Genomic DNA, 20,393 nt, shown 5'->3' with positions numbered 1-20,393 from the left:
GAGGACCCCTGTTCTAAAAAGACATTGCTATGGTATGCTTCATGTGCTATGAAGAACTCTATGACACTAAGTTTCTCAGATAAAAGCTGAAGAACAAATGCATTGATAACGATGTTGCAAATGACAAGTCAATGCATTTCATCAGGTAGTTCTTAAGCCAATAAGAAGTGACACTTGAAATCCAAGGGGCAGTAATTTATAAACATTGCAGAGACCATCTAGGACTAAAACAAACAATCTTGATGGAGCAACCACAAGTCGATATGCTTTAACTGAAATGAAAAGCTAAAAAAGCAATGCTTTTGCTGTGGGTTTTGTAACTGAAGATGCTTTTATTTCATAGCAGCAACCTTAAGAAATTAAAGAACTGGTCTGAAAAGTTCTAAGGACTCAAATTTAATCAAAGCTTCCAATAAATAAGCTGGAGCCTGTATGTCAAAGAAAAAAAAAAAAAAAGGCCTCACCCTGCAAGCCTAACTGGATGAGTAGTCACTCAAAACCAGATTTCAGAAATACATATGCAGAGTCTGCAAGAAACAGGGAAGGAACTGATTACCATAGAAGTGTACAGGTTTGAGGCAGAAAGAGTGAGGGCAAAGTAAGATTTGACCAAAAAACGTAACCAAGACAATCTAGAATCTTTTAATGGAAATTAATACAAGTACCAGTAAGCTCCTCAACCAGAAAAATCCCAAACTAACACAAAGAACTGGAACAGACTGGATGCGAAGTACATAACTGATAAATATCTGTTCTAACAGCAATGGCTAAAGATACCCTCCAAACCCTTCCACACCTACATTTTGTTAGCTATTTCATCATCTTCATCTTTCCCTGCACAAGCCCAGCCAACTGACAGGTACCAATGGTTTTCCCCGCTGTTTTATTTTATTATGAAAGTGAGGAGAAAGGGTCAGTCAGCTAGTTTGAAGGGAATAATTGTTTCTTGCTACAGCCTGGTGAGCCCTGACTGTCTGTTTCTTAAAGTTTTCTTACTTCCAACTGCCTCTGCTCTCCTGCCATCACATTCCACAAAACCCAGAGCATGCCCATCTCTCAGCATGGACCACACTGGCTGATCCAGTGCTCTTACTTCCAAGAGCTCACTGTCTTTGAAGTCTTAGATAACATATGCAAGAATCACACTGTGAAGATTAGAGCTGAAATATCTAGAGACTTGATATGCTTTCTTCCCCAGTCCTTATCAATCTAACAACTGAAAAGGCTATTTACAGAAACGGCAGACATTCAGTGACAAGAACTTTTCCTATTGTCACCTGCTTGCTGCATCTCATCATAGTGGTCACCGCACAGCTGCTATGTCCAGGCAATGTAATGGCTCTTCTCTTACATACAGGTTTTGTAGAAAAAATATACACACACAGTATTCCTATGTAGACAGACAGAAACAGGACAAAACAGACAGTTACGTGGGTTAGGTGGGAAGAGAGTGCAGCTTTTGCAGTGAATGATCTCCTTCACAGCAGGCATGTCTGGTGGGATGGGAGGTGGGACTATCCCCAAGCCTGGCATCATGGGGTTGATCGGAGGGATTCCAGTCATCATTCCAAGAGCAGGATCAAAATCTAAATGGGAGAAAGAATAAGGGAGTCAGGTAGTGGTTTGGACTCATACAGTAACCGTTTACTCAGACAGAAAATACAGTAGTCCCCCCACACATGTCAGTGAAAATTAGCTGAATAAAGAACAATCAAGAGAGAACATTAGTGTTCATTGCGCCTTAGATCACTAGAACATCACTAGATCTGTGCCCTGACAACAACTTTTTAAACACCAGTTCATTGTGGTTGCCTCAACCAAATAAATTTTCCCTGTTCAAATAAACTACTGCCTTTTCCACTCTGTGGACACCATCTCCCATCTAGTATCAAAACCTTCCCCAGTGAGGTTTATCCACAAAGAAGTGTGGCATATGGAAACTAATGAAACCAAACTGGGTTAGGTTTTAAGTACTTTAGTAGTGCAGACAGCTTAAGTGCATCACCTTGCAAACTAGACAACTGTACCAATTTCAGCAGCTAAGAACATGTCAGAATAATACTGGGTAAAACATACGCAGAAGAGAAGCATTTAAGGAAACACTTTTTCCTGCACCTTACCCTGATTAAATTGTTCCTAGGCTTTAGTCAGCACTCTGACTATATCCAAGTAGCATTTTGCTTTAGTTTTACTTGGCATTGGAAGCAAAATCCAAAAAGAGCAAAATCAAACAGAGCCGTCAAAGGAGGGGTATTTTACCCATTCAGAAGTTGTGAACCCTGAGGAAGCAATACCTTTAAGCAACTCAAATGGGAACGGTACGACTAGATGCCTTATGGAGAAGGCTCATGGGTTTGAGAATGTCAGCAGCTGAGCTGTGAAGCCAACCAGTACCAGAAGGGCCAGCTGGTACTACCAGTGTGAGATCTTGGAAAGAACTCCCTCCTGCAAGCACATGACATCCTCTCTACCCTCTAGCACCACAAGTCTTTTTACAGCAGCAGCAGCTCTGAAGACCCAGGCAATCCCAAAATACCACAGGACACTACCACAGAATACACACTCCTGAGCACTACAGTCTTTGAATCTGGCTGCCTGTTTCAGATGTACACAGATAAAATTAATCTTGCAAGGTACAGACAAACTTACAAATAGGCAGAACTGAGTGGTACAGAGGCAACATTTTCGTTTTGTCCTAAGCTGGCATCATTTCAGATGCTATTCATATCCCTAAGGCTACATTTTTACATTCGTCTCTTCACAGCCACTACTTACAGTAATTCAGATGCAAGACAGCTTTCAGTGCCCAGACTGGATGTTTGGGTTTGGTAGCTGAACTTTATTTTCCTTTGTATTTTGAAATATTTTACTTGGACTACATTTCTATACAGTTTATGTATGTTGTTTTGCTGGCCTAATTTGGATTTCCTTGCACTTGGTACATATGGACGGCCACAGTAAAAACACAGATCTGAAGCAAATGCTCTGCCAGGAAACAAGCATTTCAGAGGAACGTGCAAGAAATCTTCTTGTAGCCAACTGTGAAATATGGATGTAGGAATACATGTGAACTGTATCTTTATCCATGGCCAGCTGATGCTGGGATGGCCTGGTCTATGACATCTGGCTTGGAAAGCATGACATTAAAGCTGCACATTTATGTTCCTTAGTAGATTTCAGAGATGATACCGTCAAAAAGATCAGGCAGACATCACTGTTTTCAGCTTTTTTAAATAGTATTTTCACTTACCTTAAAAAGATTTAAATACGGTGCAGTTTAAATTACTGCTCCCTATGATGGTGCTACATGACTCCCCAAAATGCACTGCGCACAGATTTCCAGAAGAAGTGGGTTGTGCGGAGCGACAAGGGCTGGCCTCAGTGACTGAGGCTATACCTGTACAACTGCTGTCTTGAGACACAGAGGTGGGCCTTGACTCACAGATTTGGACCAGGGAAGAGAGGATGGGGAGAGGCAACCCCATCCCAGATCCCTGCATATTCACATATTGCCAATTTGAAGTTCAACATAAAGGTCACCTCATGGATGGCTGTGACCTTCAATGACAAAACTCACTGAAGATACGAGACAGCTGAAGAAAAATTGCAGGACTTAGTCCTAAGCAAACAACAACCTGATCCAACCTGAGATGAGGGTATTGCCACAGAAGTGCAACAAGCACAGGACAGCCCATTTCCCGAAGGGCTAGAAGAACACTTACCAAAACCAGCATCCTGGCCTCCAACTTACTAATACATCTTTTGGATTTCCTAGGTTTAGGCTGGGATGCCTATTACTTCCCTCCCTTTTGGCAACACCTGTGCCAGCAAACTCAATCCCAGCTGTGAAGCATTAGACTTGTCTCACCAATGCTGCTGGACTGGGCCAGCCAGCCCCTGGGCACGCAGCAGGTACCACAGGGACGTGAAGGACCCCCCTAAGCAGCACAGAAGTCACTCCAGGACACCAGCTCTCCACAGCCTGTGCCCTGCTACACACAGGCTTGGTATTCTCCTGTTAAAGCACTCTTGAGATAGTAAAGCAACTCTTCAGTTTCTTGGAGCTGTACCCCAAAACACCAGCAGGGAGCAATCTGGACCTTGCCCAGTGGTGCCTATCAATTGAAACTGGAAGAAGAGGAACAGCCAAAGCTCTCACTGCTGAGACAGCACAGAGGATGGGAGATACACAGAGCACACGGCATCTGCTGGAAAACACAGAGACCATTCAAAACGTCTATGTGTTAAGAGTCCAAGATCCCATTTGAATTGCCAGCATAGTCTGATATAGGTACACCCAAGAGATCAAGAGTACAACCTCAGCACTGGCAGCAAGAGGGGCAAAACAAGGTGCATTTCAGCCACCTCCCCACCATCCTTGACAGTGTGGTGGCTGTTCTTCCTGTCCCTACAGCCAGTGCCAGGGGCCGCATGTCAAGGACAGGCAAGCGAACCCACTGCTACAATTTTTGCAAGCCTCTAAATTCAGTCCCTTCACATTTTATAATTCTTCATGCTAATGACAGCAGTCTCACCTTGTCCTGGTAATTTGTTGCTGCTTCCAGGTTAGCCGACAGCAACGTGCATGGATGCTAATTATAGAAAATCCTTAATGTGGGTAACAGAGGAGCTTGGGGAATCCGAGAGAGGGGACAGCTTTCTAAAAGCGTGAACAGATACAATTATTAGAAGCAAAAGAACTAGCAGGGCAATGAACTATCTTCTCACAACGAAAGGTAGAAAGTGCATGTGCAAGCAAGGGCAAACAGAACATGTGTCTGCTGGATTTGTGGTGAGCATTGCTGTTTTATGGCTCAAACCAGCAATGTGCAAGACAACTTGCCAGCTTGCAGAGAGACCTGCTTCTTCTGTTAAGAAGCTGAGCCCATGGCTACAGGCCAGCATCCAAGAGGCTTAAAAAGCAGATTCAGAAGAGCCACTCTCCGTTTTTAAGAAGAAAAAAAGAAGAAAAAAGTCCTCAAGGACTCTAGAGTTGAAAAACATCAGGCCTGCCAGGTACTTTTTGATGAAAGCTATGAAAACCTTTTTTACACAAAGCTTGGATGGAGCAAAAGGTGCTGTGCATTCATTTTAGACCCAAGGTCCTCTAAAGCATCTCACAACTATATACTTTACTTCCTCCGTAGGGAACAGAAATTGGTTGATGAATTCTTCAACATTTTTAGAACTTTTTTTTTACTGTGACCCAAAACTTTAGTCCCACCTAGCTTTCAGCAAAGATGATCCACACAGCACATCAAGCTTCCCTTACCTCTCATCTTTAATAAATACTATAGATATGTCTGGTCTGAACTTCAGATCATCACAGTGCTTGGGAACTGATCCATATTCACCAGAGCATCCTGCTTTCTTATAGCTTTATCAGAATGGTTTAGAAAAAACAGTGCTTTTAAGTTGTTTGTGTTGGGTGCAGACCTCCTGATCTCAAAAGGATCAAAACAATCACTCAGAAGCCTTCCCCTAGTCTTACAGCAGGGAATGGGAGGCTCGCTTCAAACTTGTGTGTTCTCCTAGGATTTTTTTATTTGACAGAAGCATATAAACAGAAGAATGACACTAAAAAACCACCCCTACAGGAAAGATAAATGTGAAACAAGGCCTAGGGGACAGAATAGTACAGCCTGCAAAACTTAGAGCAAGTTAAGTGATGCTGTTAGTTAAATATAGTATCAGCTGCACAGCAAACTATCTGCTCTGTGCCAGAAGAGCAGAAATAGGACTGTGGAGTGCTGCCAATGCAGAGACTCTCTCCCCAGGTGAGCAGACAATTATTCAGGCAGGAGACAGCATCCTTCTCAAGCACTTAATGCAGTAAAGCACAGAGTAATTTCATTCCAGGAGTTTGATCCTGCACTACTGAGAAACCAGGTACAGCAGAGCTCTTTTCCTACAGGAGCTCTTTAATAAATCCTGGATAGGATGACTCACCCATGCACATGTACTCTGTACTACAAGGTATTCAGTTCTGGAGCAGAATCGTCCATTAATTTCTGCCATATCCATTTTACTGCCCTATTGCTTTCTCCTTCATCTCTCTCCCACACTTCCTCTTAAGCAGTTCCAGTTCAGCTTAGAATGATGTGTTACTTGGTATCACTGGTTTCCTGAGCTCTCCGTGGGACCTTCCTTCCGTTAGTCCACTGCAGAGTATATCTAGAGGTACCTCACAATAATCATTGTTTGCATCAAAAAACATGTATTCTCATTTTCTATTAAATCAGTTTTAAACCACTGGTCTCTAAATAAATCACTTGCAGACACTAATGCATTTCAAACACAGCTTATTAGTGGTTTTTATATGCAGTAGGCATTTATCTAACTCAACTGAAACAGATTCTTCCCCAAGACACCCTTGAAAGAAAAGCCAAGTCTAGATGAGCTCACATACCAGGCAGGAGGGGTTGTCCTGTCATCCCCATGGGAGCCATCCCCAGATTGTTCATTGCAGTGGCCCAGGCAGTCGGGTCTGACATTGGCAAGCCCATCAGAATGGAGTCAAGGCTTAGATTTCTGCTACCATCTGCCAAGAGGAAAAAAGTGATTACAAGCTTAGTGCGTATCCCAACTCTTCTGCAGGGCATACGAGGCCCAGTGAGGCTCTACAGCATCAACATCCAAAACCAGATTTGAACCTAACACACAAGAAAGGCAAATGAAAGAAAAAAACCCCACCAACCAAAAAAAAAAAAATAAAAATCAGTGCTGCCCTTCTTGAGCAGACGACATTTTACAGAAGCAAGGTCTATGAAAACACTGCTTTCCAAGAGCATCTAAATTACAGTTGATCCACTACAATGCACAGCTCTAAGGGGCCTTTAAGAAACATAGATTAAAGAGGAGGAATCAAAGTATACTCCTTACAAGACATTTATGAACTAGGGACAAACATTCAGCAAGCATGAATTGTCATAACTGCACTGAATTTAACAGAGATGGCCAGACTGTTCCAGCAGAGAGTACTTCCATTGCCATTTAAAGACATTTCGCTTTCATGCTAAAAAGGGAAAGAAAGCAAAGTACATCATCATGCTGCTGACAGCAGCAGTACCAGTGTGATTTGTTCAAGGTCCAGCAGTTACCTGGCAGTCCAGGTAGAATCATTGACATTATATAAACATGTGGCTTAATTAAACACTCAGACCTTCAGTGATTTAGCTGGGTCAACCATGCCTTTAGCTGGTTAATCCCATCACCACCAAGACATATGCTTGTTCTTTTTGTTTGCACAGGTTTAACTAGAGATGCTCAAATGCAAAAAAAATATATCTGATTTCAAAAAGGAAAAAAAAAATGCTTAGCACAAAATTAGCTCTGTACGGGGGGGGGGGAAAAAAAGAAAAAAACACCACCAAAACACAAACCCCACACAACCTTTTTGTCTTGTGGAAAAACACAGAATGATTCATCCAGTTCAAAAAAGCCAACAACCAGCGCCCAGGGCATTCTGTGCATTCAGACCAGATATAAGGAAGACACTTTTTATGATGAGGGTAGTAAAACACTGGCAAGGGTTGTTCAGAGAGGTTGTCAATACCCCATCCCTGGAAACATTCAAGGTCAGGTTGGATGGGGCTCTGAGCAACCTGATCTAGTTGAAGAAGTCCCTGCTCATGGCAGGGGGGTTGGACTAGGTAGACTACACCTTTAAAGGTCCCTTCCAAATCAAACTATTCTGTGATTTCCCTCAGTTGTGTTTCAATCAGCTTTTGCAACCTATGGCCCTCCTCTCCTGAACAAAATACAAAACTGGGACAGCTCAGCATTTAACTCATTTGTTTCAGGAGATCTGGGACAAGCCTGAACTTTAGTTATCACCATTCATCTGTCAGTGTCAGACCATACAGGCTACCAGGTCAGGCACAAAGAGAGAGAAACAGAGGATACAGGAGAAATGAGATCACTGAGTTTGTAGTGGCTAGTTTAAAGGAAAGAAATGAAATCAAAGATGAAAAAGGAAGCACCGACATAGAAGCCAAAATATGCAGAGAAAGGCAGCAATGCAGTGAGATCACAGATCATCACACTGCACAAGAGTGAAAAGCTGAGAGCTCCCTCACTGTCCCATAAGCATCTATCCAGAAGACACTGCACTGGGATGGCACGCAAAACAGTGCTTCACCTACCTATCCCAAGCATACCTGGACTATTCCAGTCCAGAACCATACGTATTATTGAACAAATAATCAACAAATTCAAGTTGTGCAAGGTCCTGGTCTCACATCTCTGCATCCAGGTGTCCAAAAAAACCAACATTTGGATTTCATGATGACAGTGTGGGCAGCCAAAGGTTGTGCCAGAACAACCCACAGCCCTCTGCAAGCCTGCTCTGATGGCAGAAATCCTGACAGCTGGATCAGGGCACTGAAAGCTGCCCTGTTACAGTGCACTGCACAGCTCAGCCTGAAGAACTTGGATATTCACAGTTTCCAAGAGTAATGATCAGATTTTGATGCTTAAAAAGCAGATCTGCACCGAAACAATCCAGTGCAGGAGAGATGCAGGTGGTCTGTGTATCCACCATGCACAAGACAAACTTACAACATTTAAGGACCTCCAGGTGTATAAAGGAAACATGCAAAATAATGAAAGGAACAAGATATACCCCTGACTCCATCCACTTCCAACAGTCCTAGACTCCTCCTTTGGGACGGGTAGGTTTAGCCCCTGGGACTGTCACATTATCTGTACTCGCAAGCTGACTTAAGTCTCCCATCAGTTGTGATGCATCTCATAGCACAGAGCCAAAACCCACCACCTTCTTCCCAGAGGAAGAATGGAGGTATCCTCCTCCACCTGCTCCTCTGAGCCAGCCCCACATCTGCTTCATACACCATCTCCAGGAACAGTACCCAAGCACAAGGTACAATTACCTTGAAGGCAAGGTACTAACATACCATCAGTAGGTTACCCGAATCCCAAGGGGAACACTCAGGCTATCATGCCTCCAAGGGACCCCTGACATTCAATATCTTCTTGGTACAGAACAGAGAGATCACAATTGTGTAGTACATTACACTACACATCACAAAACCAGAGTCACAGTTACGTCTTGTTCCACAGTTGGACAAAGTCTCTACAAGGAGATGAGAACGCGATATTGTTGCCAACTGTGTGACAGAGACAACAGGAACAAGTCCTTCTTTGGCTGCAAGGAGGTATCTTAGGGTAATTCATCTTAGTTGAATCAAGAAATGAGGCTGCAGAAGAGTGATCACAGCAGAGACTGGTAACCAAAAAAACCTTATCAGAGTTAATCTAGATAGAAAAATAGAGAGCCGTTGCAAAAAAAAAATTCTCAAGAGATTATAAAGGAGAGAATTCAGTCAAACACAATGAGAAGGGGAAGGACAGGGAAGGAGACACACTAGAAGGACAGGATAAGCGCTCAGTCAGGAGGTTAAGCTCCACACTCCCAGTGGAGCTCTCCTGTGCTCTACCAGCATTTCAAAATCATCCTTAAACTGTGCTGGACTATTATCTGTAAAGTTCCAGATTTTTCTTCAAGTTTCCTTTAAAGTATTTTTCTCTTCAGGGAAACAGAATTGGACAATTACATTTCAATCTCTCTTTCCGCAACTATATGCTTTGCACATCACCTCCCCTCAGCAAGATGGCCTTCTGCTGCAAAATGGCACCTCTACCTCTGGTCCAGTCTAGACCTCCTCCTCCTCCTGCACCTGGCACCTCTCTACAGAAAAGTTACACAACTAATTCCCACAGACTGCTATCTACACGAGGTACTTAACATCTCATCTTCATGGCTTGAGCAGATGCCATGTTTCCACAGTCACCCTGGTGGGATTGTGGTTTTCAATCACAATAAAATCTGCAAACACACTTTTCAGTCTGTTTCTTTCCCAATCAGTCTGTGAGAAATACAAGGAAAATTTCTTAGATACCAGCTTCAGTAAGGCTCCTAGATCTGGTATTACAACATCATAAGCTATTATGGCTCATTTAACAATTTAATGTTTAAGATGTCATAAAATCAATGTCTCCAGTCACTCAGGCTGATCTGCCTTATTAAGCTTTTCGTTATGGTCATGATTTTAGTATTGAGGTATCGTCCAATTAGAAGAAAAGGATAAATCAACTGGGACAGATATAGAGAGATTCCATAATGACTAAAAAAAATAATACAGAAGTTGCTTTTGTTTTGCACAGAAACAACAACGAGCACTCACCCAAAGCCACACAAGCATGGAACTGCAAACACCAGCCTGACTGCAAGCGGTACCAAACCAGAGCTTCACTTCCATCTGTCCACCTTCTGCATTAACACCTCGGCACAGCAGCTGGTTTCGGTCTATGCTTACATGGATGCCTTCTCTATGGCCAGCCGCAGAGCTGCTACTTGGCTCACCTGCAGGAGCATTTGCTCTCTTCCTCTTCTTGCCCGGATCACTTCCATTCTTGGCTGGGCTTTCTGACACCCGCAAGCCAGCAGCGCTGCCAAGCTGCAGAGATTCGTTGCTGTTGCCAGGATCAAAGGACAGATGGTTTAAGCCTAAAAGAGAAAAATACACTCAGAAACTTTCTTTAAATTCGTTTGCGATGCTTCGGGATCACAGCAATAAGACAAACGCCCAGTCGAAGGTACAAGATGCCCTGCAGGTCCCTGATGGATCCCAGGAAGGATTCTGATGGAGACACCAAGGCCCAAACAGGCCCAGGAAGACCAGAATTAGGTTTCAAAAACAGTGCAACCTTTAAAATATTCACTAACTATAAAACACACTGAAATATCAAGTAACCAATAGCCTGAATATGACTCAAAAATTACTTACCTGATTACTCAAAGGTTTTTGTTCCCTAGAAGTTTTGAGGTTTTCCTTTCATTCACAAACATTCCCATCCCTACACAGGGCAAACCTTCCTCTAGACACAGTGCAGTGTCATGGTTTCTATTCTCGAGGATTACACTTCCAAGAACTTGTTAACAAACATGGTTGCTGTGTACAGCTGTAAATAGACAAGAGCGGACACGGGGAGCCTGAAGGGACTCTTCTCTTAGCTACTGAAAGGTGAGAACACAAGAAGCAGCCAAAAAAATAAGTACTATTCGGCTGGCAACAACAATAGTCACGCCCGACTATGCAAGATGCCTACAATGCTGTTTCTTAAATACCCCAAAGTTAAAATATCACTGAGGTCATGAGGGCTCAGGAAAACAAATCTCAAATGCAGCAGGTTAAAAATAGAAAGAGACCATGCGCAGCAAAGAAATAGAGAGCGCAGAAAAGAAGCTATTATAAGTTTTACCTCTATTATTATCCAGCTAACGGAAAAGGCAACGCTAAACTTCAAAGTGTGTTTTCCCATGCTTGGGCGTAGAGAAGGATGCTGACAAGCAGCAATACAGCCAGACACTTGTACTGCCAGGCCTGAAACCGATAGATGTCCTACCCTGGATGAAGATGACATGCCACGCAGACATTCAGCATTAACCTACACCTGAACATTTATGCACACCACCACTCAGGTGTTTACTTTCTAACCCACTGAAGAGCAAAGGCAGCTACTCACTCCAATTATCTCCATCATCAGTTTGAGCTGGGACACAATTACGCTCTATGGTATAGGAGTACTTGGATGCTGCATCTGCTCTAATGACTGTGCTGGAGAGGGAAGCAGCTGTCTCCAGCAGAGCTGAGCTAACAAGAAATGAAAAACTACTTGTGTTCTTTAAAAAAAAATATTTATTAATGTATTTTAAAAAAAAAAAACAAAACACAGATTCCTTAGCTACTGGATAAACGCTAGGGTCTACAGGATGCAAAGGAAGTTCTCGCAGCTGTACAGCCAAGCACCCCTACCAGTTAGGTCATGAGTTAAGCCATAAGAAATGGCCGGAACTGACAGAACAGTTCATGCCAGTCCAGAGGGGAGGCAGCACCGCCCCGAGCTGCCCAACACTCCCCACACACCTGTGCCAGCCCTGGAGACCTCCTGTGATCTGATTCTGCTCATGCTCCAGGCAGAAACTAAAGCAGCTCCAGGCAGAAACTAAAGCAGCTCCAGGCAGAAACTAAAGCAGCTCCAGGCAGAAACTAAAGCAGCTCCTGGGAAGTGGGTGATGTTCTGCTAGGATTAGTACTGCTCACAGGAGCTGCTGTGCATGCCTGAGGACCAACAGCAGAGCCTGGAAAGCACCCTCCAAAACGACTACTGCAAGTTTGAATCGGGACCAGTTGCCTCAAAGGATGAAGTTCACCACATACAAGAGGATGAGGTGGGCATGAGTAGCAATCTGACAAGGAACATGGAGACTTCAGTTCACCTTGTTATCGGCCAGCACCCCGAGCTGAGCAGCAGGTCAGGAATAACTGGGTCCCCACCCACAAAGTTGACTTTTTGTCCTAGTTTCAGCTGGGCTAGTTAATCTTCATAGTACCCAGTACGGGGCTATGTTTCGGATTTAGGATAAGAATGATACAAAATTATTTAAAGATAAAAAGAGAGAATTTAAAAAAGAGGCTGTTAATAACTCTTACAGTAAAACAGTTAACAAGACATGGCCTTGGGAGAAGGAATAGATCCCAGAAAAAACCTCAAGCTAAGAAATTACAAGCTCAAGGAAAACCAGTTAATGAGATCAAACAGAAAACTACTTCGACTACACGTGAACTACCCTAGTTAGCATACTAGAAGATCCACCCTCAGCAGAGTCCCCTACTAACAAAGCCCCTTCCCCACAGAACATGCATGGTGAAAGAATACTCTACATGGAAGCTTGTAAGAACCCATGAGAATTAAGTGCAACTAAACATACTTGTAAACAATTGTTCAAAGTGTATGAAATGTTTCACCATGTGTTAAGAGGTGTGCTAGCTTTCTGGATTTACCACCTAGCACCCACTTCTGTGCAGACATGCTTCTAAGCTAGGGGGTTTTTTGTTGTTTGTTTTTTTGGTTTAGGGTTTTAAGTTTTCTGATCTTGGATGAAAACAAAGATCCAGAGCTCTGCAGTTAGATGGTTGTCTGCTCTTCTTGACTGACATTTTGTGGGCCTACAACTCTTCCAAGATCATGTGAACTTTGACACCTTAAAGCCAGCCACTGAAAACTCGTACAAGCTACATGTTGCAGCATTCCTGCATATTCTCTTTGCAAAGAACACTGCTGTCCCACACACCTCTGAAGAACAGTAAGAAATGGTTTGCTAGCACATGGACCAAGGCTTCAACTGCCAGCTTATGAAGCTGAGTTTTAGTTTGCTACTTAATAGGCAGCAAATATAAAGAATGCTAAACAGGCGTAATACGATCACAGTGCACCATGCCAGGAATGCAACCTGCTGCTGCAGTCCATGCAAGCCATGGGCAAGAGTCCTGCTGAAAGCTCCCATGAGCTTTATCAAGTTATGCCATCAAAAAGAGATGCACTCACAATGGCTGCAACACTGACAGACAGGAGAAATCGAACAACAACCTGAACATGTCATACAGCTGGAGCTTTCAGAGCCACATGTAGACATTGGAAAGAGACAGATCTCACATGACAACTGCAGAACAAAAAGCAAGACTCTTACCCAACGGTCACAGAAGGGGATTCAACCAACAAGTGACGATGTTGCAGCAGAGGACAGGGTCACCCTAAGCTCCCTTTAGAGGGGGAAGAACAGTTACCCACACAGCCAACAGCTATCTGCATATCCACAGTTCAGAGCACAATTCCTCTCACCTAGGAACACCTCAAATCAAACTGTATTTGGTCACAGGAATCATGCCACTGGCTGCTGGTGACACTCTTCATTCACTACAGACAAAAGTACAGCCGGCCAGCTCAGACTTGCTACCTCAGGGAGAAATGAATCCCACACCTACAGTCAGGCACCTCACAACAGCAAAGCTGCTGAAGGACATACCAGCTGTGATGCACGATGTAGAGCTTATCAGCCCCAGACTTCTACCTGCTTGATATGAATGTCAGTAGGATACAACACTGCCAGTAATGTTCCAATTGCTCACCAAGAAATGCAAAGCACAATCCATGGGGCAAGAAATACACATGGCAAAAATGACAAAGAATTACCCCTGGTGTCATTCTTTGATAAAGAGGCAAAGCTGAGCAGAATATTTTGGATCACATTACAATATCTTGCACTCCATCAATTAACTTTTGTGTTCAAAATAGACTGGAAACTACTCTGAATATCACTAGCAGGTTCAAAACTATCTCAAAGTAAAACTCTGCTCAAGTATTCAGATCAGAACAGAGAGGCGAGTGGGAACTTGCTGGGAAACCCAACCATTCTCTTCTCTAAAAGCAAATCACAGACTTTCTCACTGGAAGGGGTCTCTAGTAATCATCTAGTCCAGCCCCCCACTCAAAATAGTGCCAGCTCCTGCAGCTTGCTCAGCACTGTCCCATTGGGTCCCAAACAACTCCAAGGACAGACTCCACCACCTCTCCAGGCAATCTGTTCCAGTGCTTAACCACCTCACCAGCAAGCAAAGTTTTATCATGCTTAGTTGAATTTCCTGTGTTTTGATGTGTGCCCTTTAAGCTTTCACGGGGCCCCTCTGAGAAAACTCTGGCTTCATCTTTTTCACACTTTTCCATCAACGTGCATTTGAACACACTGATAAGACTCCCTCTGCCCCAACTCCAAGCCTTCTCTTCTCCCAGTTAAACAATTCCAGCTGCCTCAGCCTCTAATTAGCAGATACCCTAACCCCTTCATCACACTAATTACCCTTCATCAGGCTCACTCCAGAACGTCTGTGACTCGTACTGGGGAGGCAGAACCGGACACAGCAGTACTGGTATGACCTCACCGGTGCCGAGGGGAAGGATCCCCTCCCTCGACCTGCTGGCAGCGCTCAACCTAATGCAGCCCAGGATGCTGCCGGCCTCCTTTGCCGCCAGGCTAAATTGTTGACTCGTGTTCAACTTATGTGAACCAGAACACTGAAGACTTTTTCCACAAAGCTTCTTTTCAGCAGTTTGTTCTCAGCATGTACCAGCACATGGAGATCATTCCTCTCCAGCATGGGGGACTGTCACCGTAGGAACTAAAGGTAACAGTAACATCAGAAGTTCAGTGGTGTATTTTTTTGAAGGAAAGTCAGGGGAAGTCTAGTATGAGATCAATGACTACCTAGAGGATGCGCTCAGTTCAGCATTACTTCAACAAAAGCAGTTCTACCTACCAATGCGCATGCACTACCTGTGAGAGATGTGGGCAAAACCCAGCAAAAGCATCATGAAGACAACCAGAGTCACCCCTGGGATAACAGCCTGTGGACTTGGCTCAAGCCACTTCATGAACATCCCACTTCCAAAAAATTTATTATTTATGGGCTCTCCATTAAATGTAATCAGATATGGTCTCTAACAGATGCAACACATGATCCTCTGACGTGAATGCAGCAACATTTTTTTGTGCTGGTACAAATTCATGGTGTCAGATTAAATGCTCAAAGGTGACCACACAGGGTGTGATTAAGGCACCAGTACCAGGAATCCAGATCCAGGTTCACTGTCTCATCAAGCCATGGCTTAGGCCATCCTACTTGAGAGACCACAGAGCTAAAACCCTCATTCTGCTCCCACTGGAGGATTTGGACTTGTTTTCAACCTCAAGCCATGTAACCACAGTCATGTCTTACATACCAATACTAAAACAGCCACACCAGTAAGCAAGGGCACAAGAATATACACAAAACCAAAAATTATATTGCTCTCAGATTTCCAGAATAAGCAACTGACTTTCTTCTAGCCTTTTTTCCAACTGATACCTCACAGGCCAACGATGCACTTTGACACAGTGCTGAGACACCAAAGTCTTTCCCGTGATTCTCTGCATTAGGATCTAAGACAAAGCTAAAATGGGACTGCTTCAAAATAAAGCTTTGTGTCTGAAAACATTACCAAACTGCGGGGGGAAAGGAAGAAACTTTGCATCCCTGCCGTGAAACTTCATTTCAATTTACAGGTTGGGGTTTTTTTATTCCAAGCCAACTATTTCTCAACACAAGAAGTCGTTTAGAGCTACCCTTCTCATTCGATAGACTCCTCCACAGTGCCTAAACCTCTTCAAAAGGTAGAAATACGACTTTCTTGATTGTAAAGCTAATACTCTGCATTTACAACTTCACTGCAGCATGCAGAACACATGGTACAAGTGCTTTGGAAGAGAAACCCGCTGCTGTCCTTATACAGCCTTGGACTAGAATTCCACAAGTCAGAAACAGTCACAGTTTATAGAAAATGGAAGTTGATGAGATCATGAACTGCAACATACTTTTCTTTGCAGGCACAGGCTTGAAATTGAGTAGCTCCTTCACAAGCCAAAACCAAAAACTGATGTATTTTCTGGGTAGTGTTGTCTAGAAACAGTGCTAGAGAGGATGCAGTTACTCTTAGTCTACTCAGACAAGAGATCCTGGTAGCTCCTCCAAAAAGGACTTCCAGGATTCCAAGACCTACTTCCACACGCACTTTTCCTTGTTTTGCTCCAGGCTCTGCGAGCAGAGAAAGCCAGGAGCTATTGCCAAGTGTCACCAAGTTGCCTTCCTCTCAAAAACCTGTTATTTACTTAATTGCGTAAGTCCAGACCTCTGCAAAGGTAACATGGAAAGCATAAAAGTCCCTGTGCAGAGCTGCCTGTCCCAGGAGCCTGCCCACAGCCAGGAACAAGGCACCTGTCAGCTACGAGCCCGAAGGCTCTGGGTGGAGGCACCCACACCACTTGGAGCAGGCAGCCTTGCCCTTGCCTGAGGGCCTCCAGGGCCCACCGAGACAGGATGAGCTACCATCCACAGGCACATTATGGCACACTCAGTATGGAGAAGCAAAACATCTTGGGAAAGCTTTACTCTCACTTCCCCAAGATGGAGAAAGAATAAATGACCCATGAAAGAAAAGGGTAGTACTGAAAAGCTGGCAACAGAAGCAATAAAAAAAACCTAGGCACCTTGTTCACTGCTCTCCTGCAGTTTGCTCCAAGAATTAAACCAAGCCAGAGAAAAGACTTACAATGCGTTTTAGAGTAAGAAAGCCCTCATTATGTCAGCTTTTCCACCCTGCAACTGCTGCATGCCATGGACAGCAGCCACCTTCAGAACAGATTGCCTCTCTTCTACCATTTCAGCAACCTAACGTTCAGCTTGAGCTCCAACCACATCCCACCAGATACACAGAATGTACACAGAAGAAAGCTGAAGCTGCAGAAAAGCTTCTTCCCTGGGTACAAAGCAGGATAAAAGCTGACAGAATCAGCCAGTAAAATTGTGAGGCACAAACATTTTTCCTTTGCGCTGCCCTTAACAAAGCATCCTTGGCCATTTTGAGCTGGTCCACTCAAGAACGAATGGATCGCCAGCACAACAGCAAGACTCAAGAGTTTTACTCAGTTTTACTGTAGTCCGCCAGGAAAGCAAGAAATGAGATTTCTGCATTTGCAGTGAAGTACTATGCAGAAGAAAAGGGGAGGGAGGAGGAGAAAAATTAGTGCTTTCAGCGAGCCTCAGACCAGTGTCAGAATTTCTAGAGAGCCCTACATGGCACAGGCGTTAGCGTGCCTCCAAGCACACCCAGTATGTATGTATCTCCATAGATTTTCAGAAAAGTGAATTTTTAGGAGCAAGATAACCAGGAGCTGCCATAATGCAGTGACTAACAAACTAAAAATAAAATTAAAAAAAAAAAATCAACTTGGACTAGAAGATTCCTCACTAGAAAAATGGACTGGGGAAAAAAGTGAAGATGCTTAAAGATGAGCAGAAAATTACTATCAGCAAGTCTTCTCACACAACAGCAGCAGGTTCCTGCAGGTGGTCTTCACTTCTGAAAATAGATGCCGAGTTGTGTCTTATGGGAAGACATGCAGCAGTTTCCCACTGTCCTAAATAGCATTAACAATGCACCGCCCCGCCTGTCCCTTTGCGTAAGTATTGATTTGGGTCTGTGCTGACGCTATATATGGCTGTAGCTTTCACAGCACACATTTAAAAAGGGCCTGGATAGAGATAGGAGAGATCTCAATGTTCCAGGCATAAATCAAGGGAAGTATCTACCATCACTGGGTCCCATGCCAGACCCTGGGCGGGACTTCATTTTCCAACCACCAGTTCCTGCTAACAGAGCTTGGTCATTTGCTGTAACGAACAGTGAAAAACAAGAAATCACAAATACTCAACAACATGAACTGAAAAGCACAGGTTTACAGATCACTCCTATTGCCAAGAGCTGAACATGCTGACAACACTTCTACCCAAGACAGAGGTTTGTGCAGCTCACTGTGCAAGGCTACGATTGTACATGAAAACAGCCCCCAAACAGGGCTTCCACTTCAAGATCTTTGTAAAATCTTCCCTACTGGGTTTACTAATGTTCAATCAAATGACAACAGGAGCTTTGACTGCAAGCCTAGCACTGCTTCAAAGGCAAGCAAACCAGCTCGCCCAGGGCCAAGCAAGTGAACCGCATGCTCTGACAGCAACCTCGCGCTGCAGCTGGTCAGACATTTGAATGGTCTTCTTGACATCCAACTATTTAATAAGAAGCAGGTACACTAATCTCTGCCCCATAACTCAAAGAAAAAAAAACAACTAGCAACAGGTACTCTGACACTTTCACATGCCTAAAAGCATTTTAATGATAGACTTAAAAAGCCCATGTAGATTACGCCTGCTCATCAAACTTTCTTACCCAGCATCAAGAGGAACTTAAGAAATGGGCTGACACAGGCTTTACTATAAATATGGATTTACCTTTTGCCAACGTTGGCAAATATATGAAGTATTGCTCAGCCTGAACAGGCGTCCCTCTTTTTTTGTGTTCAGAAATGCAATTTAGAAATAAACTGGATTCCAGGATACAATCTGCCATCTGATTACACAGTAATCATTTTAAAAATCTAAAGAAATGCACTTTAGGAGAAACCCAAAGTACACAGCATCTGCAGTAATCAATTAGAAAACAGCAAGAAAGGGAAAGGGAAAAGATACCAAGGCTTTGAAGTGACACTTTGATACCAACCAACATTTGCTTTCCAAGACTAGTTCCCAGGTTCAAAAACTACTGCTGGCCTCGTGCATGCTTGTCTACTGTACTACTGCCTTAAGCATCATGGTTAGAGCTTTAAAACTCTTTTTTTTGATCTAGAAGCCAGCTAGGCACACTGATGAGACCAGCAGGCTTTTGACAGTTACTTCTGTCAACTCCATATAATCCTGTATGCTAACAACACTAACAAGACATTATCAGAGAAATGCACTTTCAAGAAAAGCACAAAAAACATGTACTTTACCTGCATACTGCATGAGAAACATGGCAAGATGATGATCATATTTCAGTATTTCAGCCAGTTTTCCCACTGCTCCCAGCTTTATTTGTTTAAAAGATGGGAGTCCAGGGTTGAGCTCTCACACTCAGTGCAAGTCCATACAAGAATCCAAGCACAAAAGGAAAGTTGGGTTGTAATGACAGTAAAATTACCACTGCACTGCCACGTGGGTTGGAAGTGACAACCCAGACGTTGAGAGCATGGGTTGGGACTGGAGCTGGCAACCGGTGGCTGCACGTGTCACTATCAGTCTCCAGTAACTGACGCTGATGGGCGGATGGGGGACAGAGGTGGAGAAGCGATTAGCAGCAAGTACATCTGAGTTTGCAAGGGATTTTATACATCAATGCTTTTAAGCACTGGTGCAGTTAAATAAACCGTTTGAATGCCTGAGATTAGCTGCCTTTGCAGAGAAAGATTAAGTTCTAGTAATCCTTGATGGTAAGAGGCACATCCCTCACTTTCTTCTTGTACTCACAAGAAATACTAACTTCAGACAAGTTAATTATTCTAGGAGGGCACTGTAAAGAGAAAAGAGGGGAAAAAACCCACACCAAAAAGAAAGAGACACACACAGAGTCCCTTTCTTCTTTGACCCTAAAAACAAGGCATTCAGGAATACCAAAGGACTATTTGCAATGCTTTCAAGCGAATGCATATTTTCACATATATCCACAGCAACAAAACCAGAGACTTGATCAAGTCATGTATGACCTGTGCTGTTTAGTTACCACTGTAACCCAAAACAAAGGAAAAATATTATTACCTGTGTGCGTATGCACATATGTGTGTATGCTGGCACAGACACACAACCCTTGTTGCTTCCCACAGGCAGTCCTCACCAGCCACCCTAGCCATCACACCAAACTACTAAATATTCCACGTAGTGCTCTGGGGATGCTCACATGGCTCTGTGAAACCACCTTCCCTCTCAACACAGCATTTCTAAATTGTTTTGCATTAACACTGGAATTTACAGGGGACAAGCAGCTTGTCCTCCATCGCCTGGGGTGCAGAGCAGGTGACTCCAGGCTCAGAGGGGACATGCCCCACTCCATGCAGCTCATCAGTCACATCC

At 43.7% G+C, this 20,393-nt stretch overlaps 1 protein-coding gene across 4 annotated transcripts in view; it reads right to left on the bottom strand.

Annotated features, from left to right (window-relative positions):
- ENOX2 (ecto-NOX disulfide-thiol exchanger 2) overlaps nucleotides 1-20,393 on the bottom strand; it is a 50,116-nt gene that overhangs the window by 27,524 nt on the left and 2,199 nt on the right. For 2 of the 4 annotated variants that reach the window (XM_055817856.1, XM_013297491.3), the window contains exons 2-4: nucleotides 10,385-10,528; nucleotides 6,410-6,541; nucleotides 1,431-1,586 (exon numbers count right to left, since the gene is read on the bottom strand). In XM_055817856.1, the coding sequence (XP_055673831.1) occupies nucleotides 1,431-1,586; nucleotides 6,410-6,506 (253 nt within the window). In that variant the 5' untranslated portion in view covers nucleotides 6,507-6,541; nucleotides 10,385-10,528. Of the gene's footprint in view, nucleotides 1-464; nucleotides 528-1,430; nucleotides 1,587-6,409; nucleotides 6,542-10,205; nucleotides 10,357-10,384; nucleotides 10,529-20,393 lie in introns of those variants that run through there. The other 2 variants (XM_013297485.3, XM_055817858.1) reach the window with 2 other exon arrangements.

Source organism: Falco peregrinus, chromosome 13 (assembly GCF_023634155.1).
Source record: "Falco peregrinus isolate bFalPer1 chromosome 13, bFalPer1.pri, whole genome shotgun sequence".
NCBI classification, from domain to species: domain Eukaryota; kingdom Metazoa; phylum Chordata; class Aves; order Falconiformes; family Falconidae; genus Falco; species Falco peregrinus.
The sequence above is the reverse complement of the archived record's forward strand: the minus strand, read 5'-3'. Positions and strand labels throughout refer to the sequence as shown.